At 44.8% G+C, this 23,352-nt stretch overlaps 1 protein-coding gene across 2 annotated transcripts in view; it reads left to right on the forward strand.

Annotated features, from left to right (window-relative positions):
• The first annotated feature begins 4,522 nt into the window (after window positions 1-4,522).
• Window positions 4,523-23,352, forward strand: part of WDR11 (WD repeat domain 11) — a 131,841-nt gene continuing 113,011 nt past the window's right edge. For both annotated transcript variants that reach the window (XM_089683226.1, XM_089683228.1), the window contains exon 1: window positions 4,523-4,690. In XM_089683226.1, coding sequence (XP_089539352.1) covers window positions 4,605-4,690 — 86 coding nt within the window. In that variant the 5' untranslated portion in view covers window positions 4,523-4,604. The remainder of the gene's footprint in view (window positions 4,691-23,352) is intronic.

Raw genomic sequence — 23,352 nt, forward strand, 5'->3', positions numbered from 1 at the left:
GTAAGAGATAGCCCTTTCCTCGAATACAAGAGAAAAGCCAAGAGAAGCAAAACCGACACAAACTGAAGACAAAACTAGTGAGAATCCTAAGTATTAAAATGATTCAACTTAGCTTATGGCTATAATTTTTCTTGGTAATCCTATGCAATATATTATGCCATTTAGGCTTTGTTATGTAGTCAATATCACTTGCTTTATATTTGTGGAAAGACATCTATCTATATAATTATTGTGCATTATGTAGTCATTACGCCTATAGTAGAAAACTTTCCGTTTACAGAAAAACTAGAGCCAATTGACAAATTTCATTGTTATATTTGAACTCAGAATGTGAAATTCATTAAGAAATGGATCCTTTTGTTTCCAAAACTGGCAAAAAATAAAAATTTGTTGAACAGTGTAATTTACTGAACAGGGCCAGGTAGTTTGCTTTACACAAGGCTGAGATAATAGGCGTCAATCTTATGCCTAAGTAAGAGAGCGAAGTTTGTTGCCAGTGAAAGGGATACTGTGTCTGAAGACTTTGCAATATTGAGTCAATCAGATTTATATTCATTGCCTCAGACTTATTCTGATTGATCCAAAGACCCGAGATACTCCCAAAACAATCTAGAAAGGAGAGTAGATTTTACAAAGAAGTGTGTGGTGATAAATAACAATAAATTGTCCGCAAACAATGCGCATTTGTGGCTTTGTTTTTTTATATTTAGAGTAATGCGGGCCATAGATGGGATGGAAAATGGCCGAAAATCGGCCGAAAAAAAAATCAGCCGATTTTCGGATCGTTAGTGCGGTAATCGGTCGGCTGTTTTTAGTGATTTCTGCCCTTTTCGATTATCGGTTCTGCTGGGAAATAATCGGCCAAATTTGTCGTTCTGCCGATTTTCGCGGCAATGAAGGACAAATCTGCCGATATTTTTCCAATATAAAAAAATGCGCATGAGCAGTGACATGAAAGAAGAAGGAAAAGAAGAAAAGGAAAAAAATAGAATATGAATGAGAAGATGAAATAGAATATGAATAAAAAGAAGAAATAGAATATGAAGAAGAAGAAATAGAATATGAAGAAGAAAAAGAAGAAATAGAATATGAAGAAAAAAAAAGAATTTTAGTTTGATATTATATTTGACATTTAAAAGTATAGCAACATTGTATCTATTTGTATCCAAATAGAAACATCTGTATCCGAAATGGATACAAACAGATATAATGTTGCAACTTTTTCTTCTTATTATTCATATTCTATTTCTTCTACTTCTGCATATTCTATTTCTTCTTCTTCATATTCTATTTCTTCTTTTTATTCATATTCTATTTCTACTTCTTCTGCATATTCTATTTCTTCTTATTCTGCATATTCTATTGCCGACCGTAGACAGGACAAAAATCAGCCGACTTTTTTTTCCAATGGTGGTAACGTTGGCTGATTGAACAACCGATTTTTCGTTTTTCATTTTTCTAAAAAAAAAACGGCCGCTTTTCTCCCCGTCTATGGCCTGCCTTACTGGGATAGGGTTAAGGGAGTTGAGTGAGATACTCCATAACAGAATTACTGTATATACAGATTTTGAGGACAGTGTACTCCTTTCTGAAAAACTGAACAAGTCCTTGCTTAGAGCAAGCTGTGGACTTGGCTTTGTAATAGAAGCAGTTAAATAAAGGCTTGTTTCTTTAGAGCAGCCTTTTACTACCACGGTGCCTTCAGGGGTGCCTTGGCAAAATGCCTAAAAATTGCCCAAAAATTGCACACAAGCCAGTGGATGGATCAGCCTGCCTTTTAGTGACACAAAGCCACAGGTTTTAATTGTGCACTACTACAATCTTATAATCTCCGGTGTTCTAACAACCAGTCACTATTATATTGGACTACACATTTTGTTTTGTTTTTTTTATGCTATATATGTTTTTTTTTACTTTTCCTGCACATTTTTATCTGATATTTAATACTGAGTAGATATGCTTATGATTATATGTGACATTATATGAATTCATACGAATTTAATGACACTTTTGGTATAGGATTATAACTTTTATTTTTATTAATGGTTGAACTGGATGGACTTTTGTCTTTTTTCAGCCGGACTAACTATGTAACTTTATAGTTATATTGAAAGCGCTTCACCATTATTTGATTTCTTTTTTATACAGTGGAGTGATTACACGGTTGGGTGGGAGCTGCTTTCTAAATAGAATTTGATCCTTTATTTGATTTATTTTATTGATTGCTACTCTGTCCCTCTCCATCAGCACTGGGGTCACATTAAGAGTATTGGATGCAGTTCCAATGCGTTCCGGATGCAGAAAAAAACATATAACAGGCTGCATTTTTCCTGCACAGAATTGTACTGGAAAGTGGTAAAACGCATCAAAAATGCACTGGAATGCACATGTCCTTATTTAAATTGAAGAAAAAAGAGGGGAAAAAATTAACTGGAACGTATCAAAAATGTGCATGCATTAACCAGTTACCGCCCGGCCTATAGCCAGATGGCGATCGGGAGAACAGTTCGTCCCTCCGCGTGGACGCCATATGGCGTCCTTGCAGGCACGCCCAGTGTGCCTGCCTGCCTTGCCACTCTGCGGCACAATCTGTCACCAGTCGTGTACCTCGAACACAGCCGATGACAAACCTGTGTACCGGCCCCGTTGCCAGTACCATGTGACCTGTTGTGACCAATCACAGCAGGTCACATGACAGTTGTATACAATAGATGGCTTCCTTTCATGTCATCCATTTTATACAAGTGTGTCTAGCTGTGAATGGTCACAGCAATCACATGCACAAGCTGGGCCAATCACAGACCATCTGTGTCATGTGATTAGCCGTGGACAAATCACAGCTAAGCACGAAAAAACCCCTGAATGAATCAATGTCATTCAGGTAAATGCTTGCTTATAGCAAAGTAATTCTTTGCTAAAAGCAAATTGTGTAAAAAAAAAAATACTGATCACTTCCCCAAAGTAGTACAATGTTACTATAGTAACATTATACTACTTTGGTCATAGTGAAATATGAACAAAAATCTTAAAAAAAGAGAAATAAAATGTAATAAAAAATTAAAACTAATAAAAAAAATAAAAAACAATTATCTTTTTTTTTTGTACTGTCACCAGTCAGTGTCCCTGATCACCACCATGCCAGTTATATGTTGACACTGTACTGCACTGGTGACAGTATGTAAAAAAAAAAAAGTTTTAATTTCTTCACTTTTTAAAAAACTCGCCATGCCTCTTATGAAATACGTTGGACTGTCTACTTTGCAAAAAGTGGTCATTCGGGGGATATCTGTACTGTTCTGACATTCTTGGAAACTAGATTGGCTATCAGTACTTCAGGTTTGATCAATATTCAGATCTATACCATAGTTTGTGAACTGTATAACTTTACTCCTAACTAAATAATAAATACTAATTTGGGTTATTTTCACCGAAGAAATGTAGCAGAATACATCTTGGTCTAAATTTATGAAGAACAATTATTTATTTGCAAACTTTTATAACAAAAACAAAGAAAAACGTGTTTTTTTTTCAAAATTTTCGGCCTTTTTTGTTAAGTTAGCAAAAAATATAAACCCCAGCAGTGATTAAATACCACCAAAAGAAAGCTCTAGTTGTGTGAAGAAAATGATAAAATTTTAGTTTGGGTACAATGTTGTATGACCGCGCAATTGTCATTCAAAGTGTGAGAGTGCTGAAACCTGAAAAATGGCCTGGGCAGGAAGGGGGTAAAAGTGCCCTGTATGGAAGTGGTTAACACATCTGGAAGGCATCTGGACTGTGTTTCTATAGTGTGAACTGACCCCAAGCCTGGGTTCACATTTGTGTGGTGCGGCATATTGCATTTGATTCGCACAGGAATCGCACCGCATTCCTGTGCAAGTCACATGCGAATTCTGTGCGTTGCGATATGATTCATACATTTGTATGGCTTAAATTGCACCGCATGCGCACCAAAAAGGTGCAGGACATTTTTTTGTTCCGCACTAGATTTGGATCGCATAGGTATTCACACCCATGCGATCCGATTTTGCACACTGTACCGCAGTCTGAGAACCGATGTTGGGTCTTGTTAATTTAACATACACACCCGCAGCGGTTCGCATGAATAGACTGCAATTGTGATGCGAATTCCGCACATCAGTGTGAACCCGGGCTAAAGCAGGAACCTACACAGTTGCAGGTTTATTTTTTTCCGCTTTGTTTTTTTTAACATTGCCTACCCAATATATCCAGAACCCTAGACCAGACATAATAGGGTTCTGAAAGAAAATATAAACGTTCAATAATATGAAAGATAAACATAAAAAAAAAATTGCAAAATCCCCCTCATGAAAAACATGATCGTAACCATAATTCATGAAACAAATGATTTAGCAGACAAATACGGCAAGTATAGGATCTATTAGAACAGGAAAACACGTTCTTTTTCTCTTCTTCCTCACAGCTGCCCACAGCTCCCTCACTAAACATGGCCGCCGAATGCTGCTGCTGATGACTGTACTTCTGCCCGGAAGTACTTGTCTCCGGCACATTGGAGGAAGTGGGGTGGTGATATGGCAGCTGCTGTCATCTAATATCTCGTAGTGCTGGCGCCTGGCCCGGACATGATCCCGTTCACCGTGAATATCAAGCTGTCCACCCGGACCCTGACAGGGGCTCTGACCCAGCATAACAAGGGGGCTCTGGACTGGTGAGTTCCGGGGTCAGAGGTCACTGGCAGACCCAGGTGTATTGTGGTTGTAGGTAGAAGAAGCTCTGTCAGGTGTTTATTACTTGAGGAGGAAGCAATGGTCACTCTGGAGGTTTAGCCCTTCAGAACGCCAGAATTCATGGCAGGAGGAAAGCTGCGTATTACACATGCGTCCAGGAGCGGCAGAGAGCTAATGGATTCCATTGGCCAGAATATTCTTCTATTGTGGCCATTGGAATGTATGAATGCTCAAATACGCAGAAACACATCTGGTGTTTGGATGCATTTAGACGCGTAGGTGTTGGCTTGCACTTTTATTTTCTTCCTCCTCCTTTCTCTTCAGCTCCTCTCCTGAATGTACATGCAGGGCCAATTCACATTACATGCACTGACAGGCGTTTGACCGCAGGGATACACGGGAAACAATTGTTTCCCATGTGTCCCATTCACACCGCAAAGCAGCCTAGAGCTGAAATAAAATGCGTATATGCTGCATTTTATTGCAGCACTCTGGCCCGAATCGCACTGCAATGTCAGTCGCATCACACCACTCAACATTGCAGCGAATGAAGTGTACGTTTTGTACACTTCATATAAAGCTGATATAAAACAAAACGGACGTTGCGGTGCCCTGAATCGCTCCAGTTCTTTTAACTCACAAGCCGTGTGAGTTCACCTTCAGCCCCGGTTCATACTGATGCAGTGCAGGATTCACAGCGATTCCCGTGCGTTTCCAACACCGCATCACAATCGCACTCTATTCATGACAACCGCTGCAGGTGACAATGTTAGGTTAACGACACCCCAAAATCAGTTCGCAAAACAGACTGCAATTGGCTGAATCGGATCACATGGGTGTGAACTCCTGTGTGATTAGATTCCAGTGCGGCAAGAAAAGGTTTTTCCTGCGGGTAAGTTGCGATTTAAGCCATACAAATTGAATGGGCTCAAATTGCATTGCAAAGAAATGCTTCGTGAATGGAACAGGAATATGGTGTGATTCCTACCGGAATCACGTGGTTCCCCGCACTGCATCAATGCGAACCTAGCCTCAATGTTGTTTTTTTTGTTTCTGTAAATGCGTCTCTTCTAATACACCTGTAAACGCCTGTGGACATAGAGGCTTTGTTTACAGGCTAAAAAAAATATCCAATCACCTGTAACAGCGCTGTGCATTAAGCCTCGTACATGATGAGAATATCCGACAAACGATTGTCCTCTTTTTGCATGCTAGTCTTATACAGGGTGCAGCAACATAACATCCTTTTTTCAAAACGCAATAAAACCCATTTTATGAATCAGAATTGTTTTTATTGTCTTTAATAATGTAGGTACATAGCTAAAGTTCTGTTTTACACAGTTATATAAGGTAGGTGACGCCCCCCATTGTCCATACACTGAATAAGTGAATTCAGACCGGTATGTGAACATGTTGGAGGAATTTGTTTTTCCACGACTTGATGAATTAGACTTAGGGGACATTTGGTTCCAACAGGACGGAGCAACGGCTCACACTTCAAGAGCATCAATGGCTGTTTTAAGGGAACACTTTCCAGAGCGCCTCATCTCAATAAGGGGCGATTTGGAGTGGCCAGCCCGCCCCCCCGATTTGGCCCTTTGCGACTTTTTTTTGTGGGGTTTTTTGAAATCCCGTGTTTATGTAAACTGTCCAAGGACCCTACAAGACCTGAAGACCAACATCCGCGCAGAAATTGCCAACATACCCACTGCTATGTGGTAAGGGTCATGAAAAACGCCAGAAATCGGCTTATTCAGTGTATGGACAATGGGGGGCGTCACCTACCTGATATGATTTTCAAAACTGTGTAAAACAGAACTTTAGATATGTACCTACATTACTAAAGACAATAAAAACAATTCTGATTCATAAAATGGGTTTTATTGCGTTTTGAAAAAAGGAAGTTATGTTGCTGCACCCTGTATCAAAAGTAAAGAGGTTACTAAAGTACGAAAATTCTTTGACGACAGAATACAATTTTGGAAGTGATGTAATGTATTCTTTCATTTCTGAGCATGCGTGGTCTTGTAATTTATTTATTTTTTGGATGAATACTGTACTGATTAAACAAAAATCATGTGTTCTGGTATTGTCCAAGAAACATTTTTGTGCTTGTCCCTTCAGATAATTTCACATGAAAGCTGTGTTCGAATGATCAGATTATTATACAATCGCTTCAAAAGCGGTATTTTTCGTCCGCTTTTCTGATCTTGTTTACTAGGCATAAGGCCTAAGCCACCATTCACACCTGACTGCTTTGTACTGGGAAGTGCCAATGTCCATGTCAGTGGTGGCTGTTCACATATGAGCGCTCTGTTACCTGTTTCTCCATGCCTGATGCTCCAAACGCTACATCAGATACTTGTGAGGCAGGATTGGTGTTTTTGCTCCCATAGACTATAAAGGAAATGCCTGAAAACATATGAATCAGATATTCTTTAAGGTGTTTTTTTTAGCCTGCAGACCCATTTTACTCTGGTGCTCTTTTACACGCAGTATGTAGCTTTAATGTACTTTTAATGCTTTTTTTGGTGCACTTTCTGGGTTCCTGACTCTCAGCATGCACCTGTGAAACAAGGACATGTGACTAAAAAAAAAACAAACAAAAAAAAAACAAAACACCAAAAACATGTACTTTTGATGTGTTCCCATTGACTTACAATGTAAAGTGCGTTTTTGGTGTGCATTTGAAGAGTGCAACAAAGATACAGCATGCAGGACTTTTCAAAATGCATCTCAGCAGTGTGAAAGATTACATGGGATTTATAGGGGAATACTTTTTATACATGTTTGTCAAAAGGCGCGCTTTAGTGTGATATGGGCCGTAAGAACTGGTCTCTTCCCCCCTAGTGCTTTCCGTTGACTACAGAAAGCTTCAATACACATTAAACTCTTGAAATATGCTTGTATATGTAAGCAAAAACAAACAAAATTACTCTGTGTAAATGCAGCCCTGATTCACACCTAAGTGTTTTGTAGCTCACAGCATCAAAATGCTCAACAAGTCGAATCTGATGTACCGTATATACTCGACCTGAATATAAGCCGAGGTACCAAATTTTACCACAAAAAACTGGGAAAAACTATTGACTCGAGTATAAGCCGAGGGTGGGAAATGAGGCACCTACTAGTCAATGTAAAAAATAAGGGGAGGAATAGTGCCCCATCATTGGTATCAGTGGGAGGAATAGTGCCCCATCATTGGTATCAGTGGGAGGAATAGTGCCCCATCATTGGTGTCAGTGGGAGGAATAGTGCCCCATCATTGGTGTCAGTGGGAGGAATAGTGCCCCATCATTGGTGTCACTGGGAGGAATAGTGCCCCATCATTGGTATCACTGGGAGGAATAGTGCCCCATCGTTGGTATCACTGGGAGGAATAGTGCCCCATCGTTGGTGTCAGTGGGAGGAATAATGCCCCATCATTAGTATCAGTGGGAGGAATAGTGCCCCATCGTTGGTGTCAGTGGGAGGAATAGTGCCCCATCGTTGGTGTCAGTGGGAGGAATAGTGCCCCATCGTTGGTGTCAGTGGGAGGAATAGTGCCCCATCGTTGGTGTCAGTGGGAGGAATAGTGCCCCATCGTTGGTGTCAGTGGGAGGAATAGTGCCCCATCGTTGGTGTCAGTGGGAGGAATAGTGCCCCATCGTTGGTGTCAGTGGGAGGAATAGTGCACCATGATTGGTATCACTGGGAGGAATAGTGCCCCATCGTTGGTGTCAGTGGGAGGAATAATGCCCCATCATTAGTATCAGTGGGAGGAATAGTGCCCCATCATTGGTGTCAGTGGGAAGAATAGTGCCCCATCATTGGTGTCAGTGGGAAGAATAGTGCCCCATCATTGGTGTCAGTGGGAGGAATAGTGCCCCATCATTGGTGTCAGTGGGAGGAATAGTGCCCCATCGTTGGTGTCAGTGGGAGGAATAGTGCCCCATCATTGGTGTCAGTGGGAGGAATAGTGCCCCATCGTTGGTGTCAGTGGGAGGAATAGTGCCCCATCGTTGGTGTCAGTGGGATCAATAATGCCCCATCATTAGTATCAGTGACACCAATGATGCGGCACTATACCTCCCACTGACACCGATGACACTTGCTGACCCCTGTTGCAGTATGGTGCTGCTGCAGCCAGCATATGTGGTTGCAGCAGCACCTCTGTACTGCACACTTACCGGCTTTTCCCTAACTCGATTTTCGCGGGTCCGCCCGGCTCCGCCTCCTCGCCCGTGATTGGCCGCCTGTGTACCTTTCCTGAGCTACAGTTCTTGAGGCCAATCACCGGTGAGGAGGCGGAGCCGAGCGGCAGGAGTGAGGGAGTGGCCGGAGTGACGGAAGGAGCAGCGCTTCCTGGATGGATCATCGTGGGAGCCAGGTAAGAGACAGCAGCCCTCTGCCCACCCCTGTACGCGCCCCCCTTGACGGAGCCTCGCGCCCCCCCTGGGGGGCACGCCCCACTATTTGAGAAGCAGATGTTGACTCGAGTATAAGCCGAGGGGGGCCGTTTTTCAGCACAAAAAATGTGCTGAAAAACTCGGCTTATACTCGAGTATATACGGTATTTCAGTGGTGACAGTTCACATATCAGCACTCAATTGGCTACATTTAATGGGACTTCAATGGGATTGCGGTTTGTGCATTATTCAGGTGCTGCTATATTAAAAGTATCTGGGCCAGCCAGGATGGCTGCCTATTAATTCACTGTCTCGGCCACCGGACAAATCGGCCGATTTCTGACCCTCAGGGGGGGTCCCTCCGCTTCCTACCTGTCCCCCTGTCCTTCTAGCACCCTGATGGGGAAAAAAACCCCGGCTGCCCGCACCTCCAGTGTCCGACGGACCGTTCGGGAGGTTGCGGCCTACCCGCCGGAGATCGCGGGTGAAGCCGCGGCCTCGATTTTGGGCCGGCCGCCGGAGGCTTCCAGGACCCCGGCCGCGGATTCGCGGTTTTCGCCCGGGACAACAGCTGAAGCCCTGGCTGCAAGTTTGGGTCCCCTGCCATCACTACCTGCAGGTGAGATGGATCCTGGCAGTGGGGAGGACCTGGATCCCGAGCCATCCCGGCAGTCGCACATTCCATCCCTGCGGGATGCCGAGCTCCTGCGCCGCTTTAAAACTATGTTGCAATCAGAATTGTCCTCCGCTACCTCCAAGCTGGCCGACCGTCTTTCGCGGGAAATTCGGGATTTGGGCAATCGGACGAATGATCTCGAAGATAAAATGGACGCTGCTGCCACGGTCATTGAAAATCACGAACAGGACCTGTGCGACCTTAAGAAGGAATTGGCGGACGCACTACTGCGGCTTGAGGATTTCGAAAACCGTTCCCGCCGTGGCAATTTGCGGTTAAGGGGTATTCCGGAAACGGTCACGGATCTTACCTCCACTGCTACTGCTCTGTTTCAGGAGCTGACACCCGCTATTCCCATTGACCGGCTCGAATTTGACCGCATACATCGTTCTTTGGGCCCCAGACGACCGGATGGGCCCCCGAGGGACATTATCATCAAGTTTACTTATTACCGCACTAAGGAAACTATCCTCTTGGCGGCCAGAAATAACCCTGATCTTAGCTTCCAGGGGCACCGCTACCAGCTTTTCGCAGACCTCTCTCAGACCACTCTCCAGAAGCGACGCCAGTTGAAGCCCTTCACTTCGGTCCTGGTGAAACACAGAATTAAATATGCTTGGGGCTTTCCGTTCCGCCTCACCTTCACCTACCAGGGCCGCAGTCATTCTGTGGCTACGCCGGAGGAGGCCCATTCTCTCTTGGAATCTCTACATCTTCTCTCGCCGGAAGCTGCTGATCGGAGCCCGGCTCATTCATCTGGATCCTCGGCAAGGCCGCCCGCTCTGGGCCGCATCTGGGAGCGGTCGTCCACCAGGAGGGGGGCTCTCCCTCAGACCCCTTCGCGATCAAGTCCTTCCTGTTCTTCTCCAGGCTGAAGATGCGCCTTGGAACTCCCACATATTGTCTCACCGAGGGACTACCCTGACGAGATCGTGAGTTTGGCCCTTAGGGCCTCCCCGGTTTGTCAACATTCTAGGTTGAGACTGCTCCGGCTTGCCCTTTTGGGTTTCATCCCGGGTTGGGGGGGGTCTCTTCCTGGACTTAGGAATCGGGACTTTTTGCTGCCGCAGCCTGTTTTGGGTCCATGTGATGGTGCTTGGGTCTACGTTTGTGGCATTGGGTGATGGTTCCCTTGGGCTCCGGGGTGGGAGGTTGACCCGGTGGGCCTGGTTGGGTGGAGGGGGGTTGGCCCCTGTGGTTCTCCGGGTTTCTATGGGGAGGTTGTCGCGGAGGTTCCTGCTCCTGGGACTTTTAGTTTATTAAGATTTACTATATTCTATTATGTACATTGCCTTTTTGCCCCCTGAGGGCTTCTGTTTTGATGTTTCCATTTGCAGCCATTTGTCCGGTGGTAGAGTTACCCCTAACTGTATCCTTCATGTGTAGGATGCACGTCACCATTGGTGTGACACGATTGCACTGTTGTGTATACTTTTTGTGTCTTTTTCCTTTTTTCTTTCTTTGTTCTTCTCTTTTTCTCTGTTTTTTTTTGTTTTTGTTTTCTGCAGGGTTCCGGGACGCCATGGTCCGATCGCCATTGGGAGTGGAAATTGCTGGCTGCTTTGGGCTTTTTTCTGCTGAGCGTGTTGCGTTGATACCGCCATGGCCTCACCCCTTTTGAAAATATATTCACATAATGTTCAAGGCTTCAATTCGCCTCAGAAGCGGGCTAAAGTTTTTCATCATCTCAAGTCACAACAAATTGATGTGGTATGTCTACAGGAGACCAGGTTTTCTCAGTCCTCCGCTCCGCGTTATCTTTCACCTCACTATCCCATCTTTTACACGGCCTCGGCTCCTGAGAAGCGTCGGGGTGTTCTGATAGCTTTTAAACGCAATCTCCCCTTTGTCTGTGCTCGGAATATAGCGGACCCCACGGGCAGGTATTTGCTTCTGCAAGGCACCCTCTGGGACCAGGAGGTTACCTTTGTCTCTTACTACGCGCCTAACCGTTTCCAGCATAAATTCTTTTCACATCTTTGCACCATTATTTCTCGACACTCTAAGGGTCTTCTTCTTGTTATGGGGGATTCGAATGTTACCTTGGATTCCACACTGGATAGGCGCTACGCACAAGGAGCGACCCCCTCTCATGACTTGGTGCTGGAGGCACGTATGCGCTCTCTTTTGCGGACAGCGGGGTTAGCGGACGTCTGGAGGGAACTTCATCCAACTGAACGCGACTTTACGTTCTATTCTAACCCTCATGACAGTTTTTGTAGAATTGATCATATATTCATGCAGGTCCAGCAACTCCCCTCGGTCCGGCGGATAACTATTCCCTCCTCACCCTGGTCAGACCATGATCCTTTGGTACTCCTCCTTGCCCTTTCTGGGTCAGAACGACGCCCTTTTCATTGGCGCATCAATGACTCTTTACTGACCACTCAGGCTACCTGCCAAGAAATAGAATTCTTCTTACGGACATACTTTACGGAAAACTCGGGATCGGTCTCTTCAGCAGTGCCCCTATGGGAAGCGCATAAGGCCACGGTGCGGGGTCATGTTATACAGCTGGCTGCGGTCCGGAAGCGGGAGCGGGAACGTCGACTCTCGGAGCTTCATTCTCTCCTGGCCTCTGCGGATGCGCGTTGGAAGTCATCTCCATCCGTGGCCCATAAACGCGCTCGGGACGCTCTGGCGACAGAATTGGACCTCCTTGCCTCTTCGGAGGCGGAACGGGCCTTGCGTTGGACCAAACATAAATTCTATTCGTGTGCTAATAAGCCCGGTCCCATGCTAGCCAGGAAACTAAATTCTGTGGGGAAACCCCATAAACCGATTCGGCTTCGACTTTCCACGGGTGGCTGTACTTCTAATCCCCAGCAGATTGTTTCCCGATTCTCGGACTTCCTTTTGCGCCTCTATGCTGCCCCAGATCCCTTCCCTGTGGCCCAGGCAGAGGCATTCTTTCAGGACCTCCATCTTCCTGGATTAACCGAGGCAGCACAGGCGGCCCTCAACGCAGGTGTCACCGTACCGGAAGTGCTACAAGCAATCAAATCTTTACGATCCACCGCGGCCCCAGGTCCAGACGGCTTCTCCGGTCTCTATTATAAAAAATTCTCAGCCCTTTTGGCACCCTTTTTAGCTGCCTACTTTAATGAGTTACGACAGGGCTCCTTGCCCTCTCCGGACGCACTTAGGGCACATATCTCTATGATTCCTAAGACGACCGATGATGTCCAGGAACCGCAAGCCTTCCGGCCCATCTCTCTTCTTAATGAAGACTTGAAAATATTGGGCAAGATCCTTAGTTTTCGCATCAATAAATATTTGTGTAGCCTGGTCCACAGGGACCAAGTAGGGTTCGTCCCCGGGAGGCAGGCGGGTGATAACGTCCGTAAGGTGGTCCATCTTATACATTTTCTGCAACAACGGAAAATCCCAGGATTCTTACTGTCCTTGGACATATATAAAGCTTTTGATTCTCTATCCTGGGAATATCTGCGGTTTGTGCTGTCTCGCTGGGGTTTTGGGGATTCTATTCTCTCATGGATTCAAGCCTTGTATTCCTTTCCTTCGGCTTCCGTTAAATACGCTGGATATTTCTCGGATCCCTTTCCTGTTGGGCGAGGGACGAGGCAGGGCTGCCCACTGTCCCCGGCACTCTTTGTCCTGGCGCTTGAGCCACTGGCTTTAGCGCTCCGGACCGACTGCAATGTATCGGGGGTTCCATACGCGGGACAGGAGTTTAAGCTGAGCCTCTTTGCGGACGATGCCCTCTTGACCCTTACTAATCCTCTGACGACGCTTCCTAATTTGCAACGGGTTCTTGAGCGCTTTTCCTTGATCTCGGGTCTACGTATTAATTTGGATAAAACCGTTGCTCTCAATATTACTTTGGCTTCAGATTTGGTTTCACGCCTACAATCCCATTTCCCTTACCGGTGGGCTTCCTCTTCTCTTGAATACTTGGGCATTCGCTTGACCCCCACCTATGACTCCCTTTTTGCTGCAAATTATTATCCTTTGCTTAGCTCCTTATCTTCTCTTATGCATTCCTGGCAATTTCCGCACCTGTCTTGGATAGGACGGGTTCACTCAGTGAAAATGACTATCTTGCCGAAATTGTTATATTATTTTCGCACCCTCCCAGTGCGGGTTCCCCCTCATTTTCTTCGGTTGCTTCAGGCGAAGTTTATGCGTTTTATCTGGGCCAATAAGCATCCCAGAGTTTCTAGAAATACGCTCTTTGCTCATAGACTCCAAGGTGGTCTTGGGGTACCCAATGTAACTAAGTATTATCAGGCGAGCCAAATTGCCCCGCTGTCTATGTTGCACGCTTCCTCCGACGTTCCTCTCTGGGTCCTGCTGGAACTACCTAATTGTGCCCCTATCGCACTATCGACACTTCTATGGCTTCCCCCTGCCCTGCGCCCTACGGTGCTGAGTCCGATGTTGCTCCATGGCCTACGAGTCTGGGACTCGGTACGTTACTCCAGTGGTCTGATGTCGCCTTTCTTGCCCTTGCTTCCAATCGTTAATAATCCTCTTTTCCCGCCGGGTCTAGATCACCCGAGGGCATTTTCTTGGTGGGTGGCTCATGGTTTCTCACAGGTGCAACACTTTTTGATTTTTCGGTCCTTTCCCACCTGGAATGTCCTCCGGGAGTCTCGGGATGTTCCCCCAGCGGAATTTTTTCGGTACCTTCAATTGCGGCACTGGCTGCTCTCGCTGAGGGCCACTTCTGCTTTCCCATATCAGAAATCTGCCTTTGAACGGCTTTGCCAACAGCGTCCGGGCGCCCCGGGCCTTATCTCCCTTCTTTACGCAGCTTTGAACAGATGCTCGTCGCACACTTCTCTTTCATATGTAGTTCAGTGGGAACGCGACCTGGGAGTGGCTGTGGATCCGGAGGACTGGCATAAAGCCTGGTCACTCATAGCTAAATGTTCGTTTAATACGACCACGCTGGAAGCAGCCTATAAGGTATTGTTTCGTTGGTATTGGGTGCCGGCTCGTTTGGCCCAGGCTAACCCTGCCTGTAGTGATCGATGTTTTCGGGGTTGTGGCCATCGTGGCGATGTACTGCATATCTGGTGGTCATGCCCGAGGTTGGTTCGTTTTTGGTCTCGTGTGTTTGGCCTCCTTTTCACTTTGTTTCATCTCTCCATACGCCGGGATGCTTGGTATGCTTTGCTTCATTGCCCCATACCGGGCCTCTTGGCTCGTCAGCAGCGGTTGGCTTCCTATTTGTTTTTATCGGCCACTAGGACAATTGCCCAGGCCTGGAAGAGTCCGATTGTAATTTTTCAGGGGGTGCGGGATCGTATGACTACTATGATGCTCAATGAACAGATGTCGAGTATATGCAACGACTCTCAACATAAATTTTTGACAATATGGGAGCCGTGGTTGCAATATGCCTTTCCCACGCTCCCCCCTGCCAGTGTAGGGAGGTGAAGGAGTTTTGTATTGGCGCTCATGGACCCTTGCTCTTTGGTGTGTGTTTTTTTTTTGTTTTGTTTTTTTTTGTTTTGTTTTTTTTTCTTTTTTCTCTTTCTTTCTTCTCTGCTTTTCTTCTTTCCTTTTCTGTTTGTTTTGATGTGACAGTGGACAGCTGTCTTTAGGTGCGATAATCTGAGTTTCACTGATGTTATTGTAACCTATGTGCCATTGATAGCCCCTGCGCGGGCATACGTTTTGCCTTATTGGAATTAGAGCGTTGTCTGCTCTATTATGCATTTTCTATCGGTGCAATTGATAGCCCCTGCGTGGGCGTGTTTTGTTGCCTCTGTTGCCTCTGTTTTATACTGTTTAAAATTAATAAAAACCATTGAAATACAAAAGTATCTGGGCCAAAAACACACTCGTACTTGTAGTGAGCTGCAGACAACCCATATTATTTATTTACTTTATTACAGGTACTTACATAGTGCTCTCAATTTTACGTAGCACTTTACATACATTATATTGCCAAAAGTATTGGGACGCCTGCCTTTACACGCACATGAATTTCAATGGCATCCCAGTCTTAGTCCGAAGGGTTCAATATTGAGTTGTCCCACCCTTTGCAGCTATAACAGCTTCAACTCTTCTGGGAAGGCTGTCCACAAGGTTTAGGAGTGTCTATGGGAATGTTTGACCATTCTTCCAGAAGTGCATTTGTGAGGTCAGGCACTGATGTCGGACGAGAAGGCCTGGCTCACAGTCTTCGCTCTAATTCATCCCAAAGGTGTTCTAATGGGTTGAGGTCAGGACTCTGTGCAGGCCAGTCAAGTTCCTTCACCCAAAACTCGCTCATCCATGTCTTTATGGACCTTTCTTTGTGCACTGGTGCGCAGTCATGTTGGGACAGGAAGGGGCCATCCCCAAACTGTTCCCACAAAGTTGGGAGCATGAAATTGTCCAAAATGTCTTGGTATGCTGACACCTTAAGAGTTCTCTTCACTAGAACTAAGGGGCCAAGCCAACCCCTGAAAAACAACCCCACACCATTAACCCCCCACCCCCCTACCAGCATGTCTTTGAAGTGTGGGAGGAAACCGGAGTACCCAAAGGAAACCCACACCGGTACAGGGAGAACATGTAAACTCAAGGCAGGTGGTGCTGTGGTTGGGATTCAAGCGCCACTATGCTGCTCCTCTTAGAAACGCATTGGCTTTACGTGCTAGCCCACACAGCTGAGTTTTACAGGTACTTATGTAAATCCACACATACAGACCTATTGCCCAAACATAAAAAGACTGCCTTTGGAGAATATATCCATTTGCTATGTGCAGCTGTATGCGAGTATTATTATTATTATACAGTATTTTTAAAGTGCCAACAGTTCGCTCAGCGCTGTACATTACAATGGGAGACAGAACATGCGACAGTACAATAACAATACAATGTGATACACGAGGGGTTCGAGGGCCCTGCTCCTTGGAGCTTACAATCTAGGAGGGAGGGGATAGTGGTACAGGAGGAGATAGCTGTGGGGGATGGAGTGGTAGGAAGAGTGGAGGAGGTTGGGAATTAGCAGGGGGTTAGAAGAGGTGGGTTTTCAGGGTGCGCCTAAAGGAGAGGAGAGTAGGTGATAGTCTGATGGGTTGGGGCAGGGAGTTCCAGAGGATGGGTGACGCCCTGGAGAAGACCTGGAGGCGGGAATGGGAGGAGGAGACCAGGGAACTAGAGAGAAGGAGGTCTTGTGAGGAGCGGAGTGTGCGTGCTGGGTGGTACTTGGATATTAGGTCAGTGATGTAATTTGGGGCAGTATGGTGGACGGCTTTGTACGTCAGTGTTAGGATTTTGAATTTGATCCGTTGGGCAATCGGAAGCCAGTGGAGGGATTGGCAGAGGGGGGTGGCGGAAACGGAGCGGTTGGTAAGGTGGATGAGTCTGGCTGCCATATTCAGGATCGACTGAAGCGGGGATAGCCAGCGGCGAGGCAGGCCAGTGAGGAGGGAGTTGCAGTAATCGAGTCGTGATATGATGAGGGAGTGGATGAGCTGTTTAGTGGTTTCTGGGGTTAGGAACGTGCGGATTTTGGCGATGTTGTGGAGGTGGAGTCTGCATGAGTTTGTTAGAGATTGGACTTGGGGCTGGAAGGATAGATTGGAGTCAAGAATGACACCAAGTACTCTGGCCTGCGGGGCGGGGGAGTACCAACATATACTCGCGTGCATTTACACCCAGCAATTCATTATTATGGGCACCTGGGCTGACGAAGAAATGATTTGAGAGAGCCATCTGTACTTTGTATAAATTGTATGGAGATTCCTGTGCTCATCATCAACAAGGTAACGCAAAAGCTACTGCAGAAAGTGAACTGCTACACAGGATTGATATAATGTTGTAGAGATGGAACTCAGTTATTTATCTTTGGTTTCAGTCTGGAAAACTTTTCAGAGTTGCGTAATGGAGTTCTGTATAGCAGTTGACTCTCTCTAGTAGCAAGGAATGCATTAAGATAAAAATGTTTAGGCTTTATGACCACTTTAAAGTGGAATTAAAGTTGAAAGATAAAAAATTTGCGAATGGGCAGGCTCTTTATTGCAGAAGAGACATACAATGTCTCTTCTACACAAAAAATATACCTTCCTGCCTGTTTGCAGTCCCATGTACCAAGTTTCCCCGAAAATAAGACATACCCATTAAATAAGCCATAGCAGGATTTCTAAGCATTTGCGCAATATAAGTCATACCTCCACTGGCTCCCGATTGCCCAACGCATCAAATTTAAACTTCTAATCCTGACCTACAAAGCCGTTCATAACACTGCCCCTGACTACCTCACCAACCTGATCCCCAAGTACCACCTTACCCGTACCCTTCGCTCCTCACAGGACCTTCTTCTATCCTGCTCCCTGGTCTCCTCCTCCCATGCACACCTGCAGGACTTCTCCAGGTCCTCCCCTATCCTCTGGAACTCACTGCCCCAATCCATTCGACTGTCGCCTTCCCTCCCCACATTCAGGCGCTCCCTCAAAACCCATCTCTTCAGGGAAGCCTACCCCACCCTCACCTAATGGCCATTCTCCCTCATTCCTCCCACCACTTCATCCCCCTCAGCCACTTCATCCCCCTCAGCCACTTCCTATTGTTCCACTGCCCCCTCCCTCCTAGATTGTAAGCTTGAAAGAGTAGGGCCCTCTTACCCCTCGTACGCTGTCTGTTTTTGTTGTACTGCGCCATGTATTGTCCCCCCTATTGTACAGCGCTGAGCAAACCCTTTGGCGCTATATAAACTCGATGTAATAATAATACCCCAATATAAGACATAGTGATGGATGGACAGCCCTTCTCATCTCCCCCATTGTGACAGCTGCTACCTCGGAGGTGAACGGAGAGGTTTTGGGCAGCCCCATCAACAAGGTCGGCTCCCGGTCATTCTGTCATTCTGTCATTCTGTGCATGGTGCCAGCTGATTCATAGAGGGAGACAGTGAAGACGTAGAAAGTGAAAGTAAAAGTCTCAGTGAAGTGAGGAGCAGGACACTCTGCTTTAGGTACCGTATTGTGTGTCCTCAGGGGGAAGAAGTAAAACTGTGCCTGCTATTTTACTCAGCACTGTGGGTCTCTCTCCCCCAGCACAAACCAGCAAGTCTGTGGGTCTCTCTCACCCCCCACAAACACCAGTAAAGCTGCTGCTCCCCAGCACTGACCAGCAACAGTCTGTGGGTCTCTCTCACCCCCCCACAAACACCAGTAAAGCTGCTGCTCCCCAGCACTGACTAGCAACAGTCTGTGGGTCTCTCATCCCCCACAAACACCAGTAAAGCTGCTGCTCCCCATACTTACCATACATACCATACTTAATAAAAATAAGACATCCCCTGAAAATAAGCTATAGCGTGTCTTCTTGAGGAAAAATAAATATAAGACAGTGTCTTATTTTCGGGGAAACACGGTAGAATGTATATGGAGCTGTACATGTAAAGCTCAGTTTACATTCTGGCATACTGCCTGTGTGTCGGGCTGAATGCACTCTTGTGCATGCGCTGGAGTGATTTCATCCTGCACCAGCCAATCAAGACAGTTGAAGACCAGCACATGGATGAAGGTGAGAAATGCTAGCGAGGGACCTCAAGTGCATCAGACAGTTGGAACTAAGGTAAGTATATTTGCCTTCAAATCCACTTTCAGAGCTGATTCACACATTTGCGGTGGGGATTGAAGCTCAAATTTCACAGCTAATTAACACAGTAGTTGTTCAGTGATTCATGTCAGGTTTATATCAGGTTCAGGACAGGATTAGGTCAGGATTTTATCCTGTTCTCACACATGCGATTTAGAAATCGTTTTTCTCGAAATTTCTCAAGCCGCGTTGCATTTGCACCGCCAATGCATTGGTCATATGTGAACAGACACCATACGAAGCAATGTACTTCACTTGTCATGCAGATTGTTTGCAGTTCAAACCGTATCCAATCCACATATATGTGAACTGGCACTCAAGATTTTTTCTCTTAGGGTGGAATGTAAAAGACAACATATAGAAGCTGACATTTTACACATATTACAAACATTACATGTATTATTTGGAATATTTGTGCAAATGGTACTTTCGCAAAGATCAGTTTTTATAAAAAGATCCCTATGTATCATTCTTTTAATAAGTCAGTGACCCCCAACGCCCAGTACAGAGAGGTTAAGGATGACCATTTCACAATATACATCCTAAACAATTCTTGTACGTTTGTCCCAATGGATTCCTTAAAATAATAACATTGGAAGGCCAATGTGCCATAATCATGAGTAGAGGTGTGGGCACCTGAAATTTTTCTTATCGCCAAAAATATGTGTCCTTTCAGCTGCTTACATGAATATGTAAAAGACCAGGTTTCCAGTTTTTGACTGTATAGATTAAAAAATATATTCTGTATCAAGAATACATTGACATTGTGGTTGGACAAATTCTTGTAGCCAACAAGTCGAATGAAACACTATTGAACCCTTGTTATTTCTGTGATGCAGAAATGCATATTGAGTTATTTTTTTCGCATTGTAGGGTTAAAAAAAACCTGTGTGCTGCCAACACATAGGAGAGTCGGACCACAGCTCACAACACGCACTAACACCAGAACTCAATTTGGAGGCATGTCCACACATATGGTCATATACTGTGCCAAAATCTTTGAGAAAAGCCACTTCCTACTCTCTGAGGGCCATGCATGAATTGTTTGTCATAGTCAATGTTCAGATTTGTCACATTTTTATAAGTAACAGGACGTTTTACTTTCTTCAGAGGCTCTTTATATAGTAAATTTTAGACTTGGCTTTCCTATTACCGGGCAGTGAAGAAATTAAAAGTGAATATGAAACTCTTACCACCTCATATGGATGCTTTTCAAACACAAATTAACCTGAAAGATTGTGCTGTCTGTTTATAACATTTCATGCATGGGTTGGCATTGGAGTAATAAGTGTACAGTATTTAATGTGCATAGACAGATTAACAGTACAAATCCAATAAACATACTTCCAGAACATGGCCATAAACCGTCATAGACGTCTCTCATTCAAAATGTAATTACTTTTTCTGCCTCTAGCTTTCTTTCCATTGCTTGCACTTGTTTTATTCCTCTGCTGACTCTGCCTTCTCATACCTCATCAATTTGCATCGTAGACTAAGGTCCTTATACCTAGTGTGTTCACTCAGAAATCAGCAAGTCACAAGCATGTATCTCTTTTTATTCTCTGTTCATGTTGTTCAGACAAGGGCAGATGTAAACTGCTATTCCAGGGATCTAGGGAAATGACATTATTTGTGTAGTATATTGAAAAACTCATCAGTGGCTGTCACAAGGCCAGTGTTATGTGATGTGCCTGTGAATGTGTCGCTTTGTAGTAGAGTTCTTTGTTCATCAATGCATATAGAAATACCTGGTTTATAGATGGTGATTCCTTAAGTTGCCTTAAATTGAATTAACCTCCCTAGCGGTATGAATATTTCAGATTTTTGGTGCTGAAAGCGGTACCATTTTTTTGCATGGAAATATGTATTTTTTTTTTTTTTATTGTAGGCCTGTAATTTAGGAATAACTCACTGAAATCTGTCCGAACAAGAGTCTAGTAAACATTCCGGATATGATAAAACTTGAAACACAAAATCATAAATTATAATTTAATAAATAATCATAAAAAATAATAATATAATAATAAATTTAATTAAATAATATGAAACCAAAAACACTTAAATTTGAAATAGAGCGCCAAATTCGCACATCGCTGAGCAAAGTCGCAGAATCGTTTTCAGTGTCTGATGACAAATTTCCCCACGAATCATCACTCAATTCTGTAAGTGATTCTGATTTACTATCGCTGTTCTCTAGCCGGTCTAAAACCGCTTTTGACATAAAGGGACTCTTTTTGGACACCATGGACTTTTCTAAGTTTCCAGGCAGAAAGAACAGTCAAAATTCAGGCAGGGGACAGGACAAAGCAGTAGGGACAAAATGTATGTGAAATGTTTTGAAACAGCAATGTTTTACTATGTAATAATCATTTTTAAAAAAATGAAATTTTTAAAAAAATTTCAAATTTGCCGCCGGTTCCGAAGCCCGTACGTCCCGACGTCACAGGGACCAGAACACGGAAGCCGGATGCCGGCATCGGCCGGAGGAGATGGCCGGGGACGCTGCAGGGGACGCATCGCGGGAGCGAAGGACAAGGTAAGCGCTGTAGGGAATCCCTATGCAACGCCGCATGGTAAGCCCGAGTGTAGCTCGGGGTTACCACTTCTGGTACTGAAACTCTACCCCGAGCTACACTCGGGAATACCGCTAAGGAGGTTAACAGTAGTAATGTAGGGGCCGGCAGATTAAATTGCAGTACACGGTAAGGATCTGGCCATTCAACACCCCCAGAAGTGTGTTTTGATGTAGCAGATTCTTCAGCAGCCGTAGCCTTTGAAGGCTGCAAAGATCTGAATGACCACCCATGGGAGAGTTATTATATCTCTTTGTTTGCAGGCAGGTTTATGTTTCTATTTGTAGAGACAATTTCACATAAAACATGTATCCAGCACTGGATAAGGAATTATTATTATATGGGACTTGGGCTACTTTCAGACTGACTTTTGCCATGTTTACCCTGTTTTTATTGCTTTTGTGGTGCATTTTTTTTTTCTTTTTAGTAAGGACATGTGTCAAAAACTGTATCAAAAACGCAACACAGGCGCATTTTTTTTATGTGCTTTTGCTGCGGTTTCCATAGATTTCATGGAAAGGTGCATTTTTTTAATTTTTTTTTTAAACACCAAAAATGCAGCATGCAGGACTTTGAAAAAAAGGATCAACGGATCAGTGTAGAGTTCCATAGAAATACATTGTCACATGTTTTCTTCCACTTTTTTTTTTCTTTACGCAAAAGAATAAGACAAATGGATCAGTGTGAAAACAGCCTTATTTAGTGCCAACAGTTTGCACTGCACTTCACAAAATAGAGGTGGTACAGTTACAGAGCAATTCAGTACAAGAGGGTTCAGATGATAATTTCCCTCTCCATCATGTTATAAATTCCACAACAATAAGTGACATGCATTCTGCTAACAGGAGAGTTAATCGCTCTTTGAATGGTTTACATTGCAGTCGGATGAGCACATAGTACATTTCTTTGACTATAGGTGGCGGAGCCATGAAAACGAGGATGCTCGTGTCCATGACTTCTCATTCCTCCCTGTACACATGAAACCATTAGGTTGTATATACAGCCATTGCACCAGTTGTCATTGTTTTTTACAGGCTGCTGGTCACGACTGTACGCAAATACTTGGCGCAGAAATGCGCTGTATTTTGTCGGTGTTGGGTCCTTTGCTCCCATGGAAATAAGCCCTTCGTAGACTACAGGAACTGTCTTTTAGGACACTTTAACACTTGTGGCATGGCCAGTTACAAAGTAACTACAAAGTAAAGTGCCAGTTACAAGTGACCTCAAGGCAACACAACATATATACACTGCGTTGTTATAAATAGGTCATGAACGTTTTATTCTCGTTGATGCAGTGCTATTTGTTTTGCATGGCATTGCACTTTGCCAACAGATGAGCACTGCAGTGCCCCACAATGCAGAGGAGCGCAATGTAACATGTTGCTGTGTTTTTGTACCATTTGCTTTAAATAGTACCCCAATGTACTAATGCATCGCTCCTA

Source organism: Staurois parvus, unplaced genomic scaffold, assembly GCF_062004578.1.
Source record: "Staurois parvus isolate SC_StPar_1 unplaced genomic scaffold, SC_StPar_1.0 ptg000303l, whole genome shotgun sequence".
NCBI classification, from domain to species: Eukaryota; Metazoa; Chordata; class Amphibia; order Anura; family Ranidae; genus Staurois; species Staurois parvus.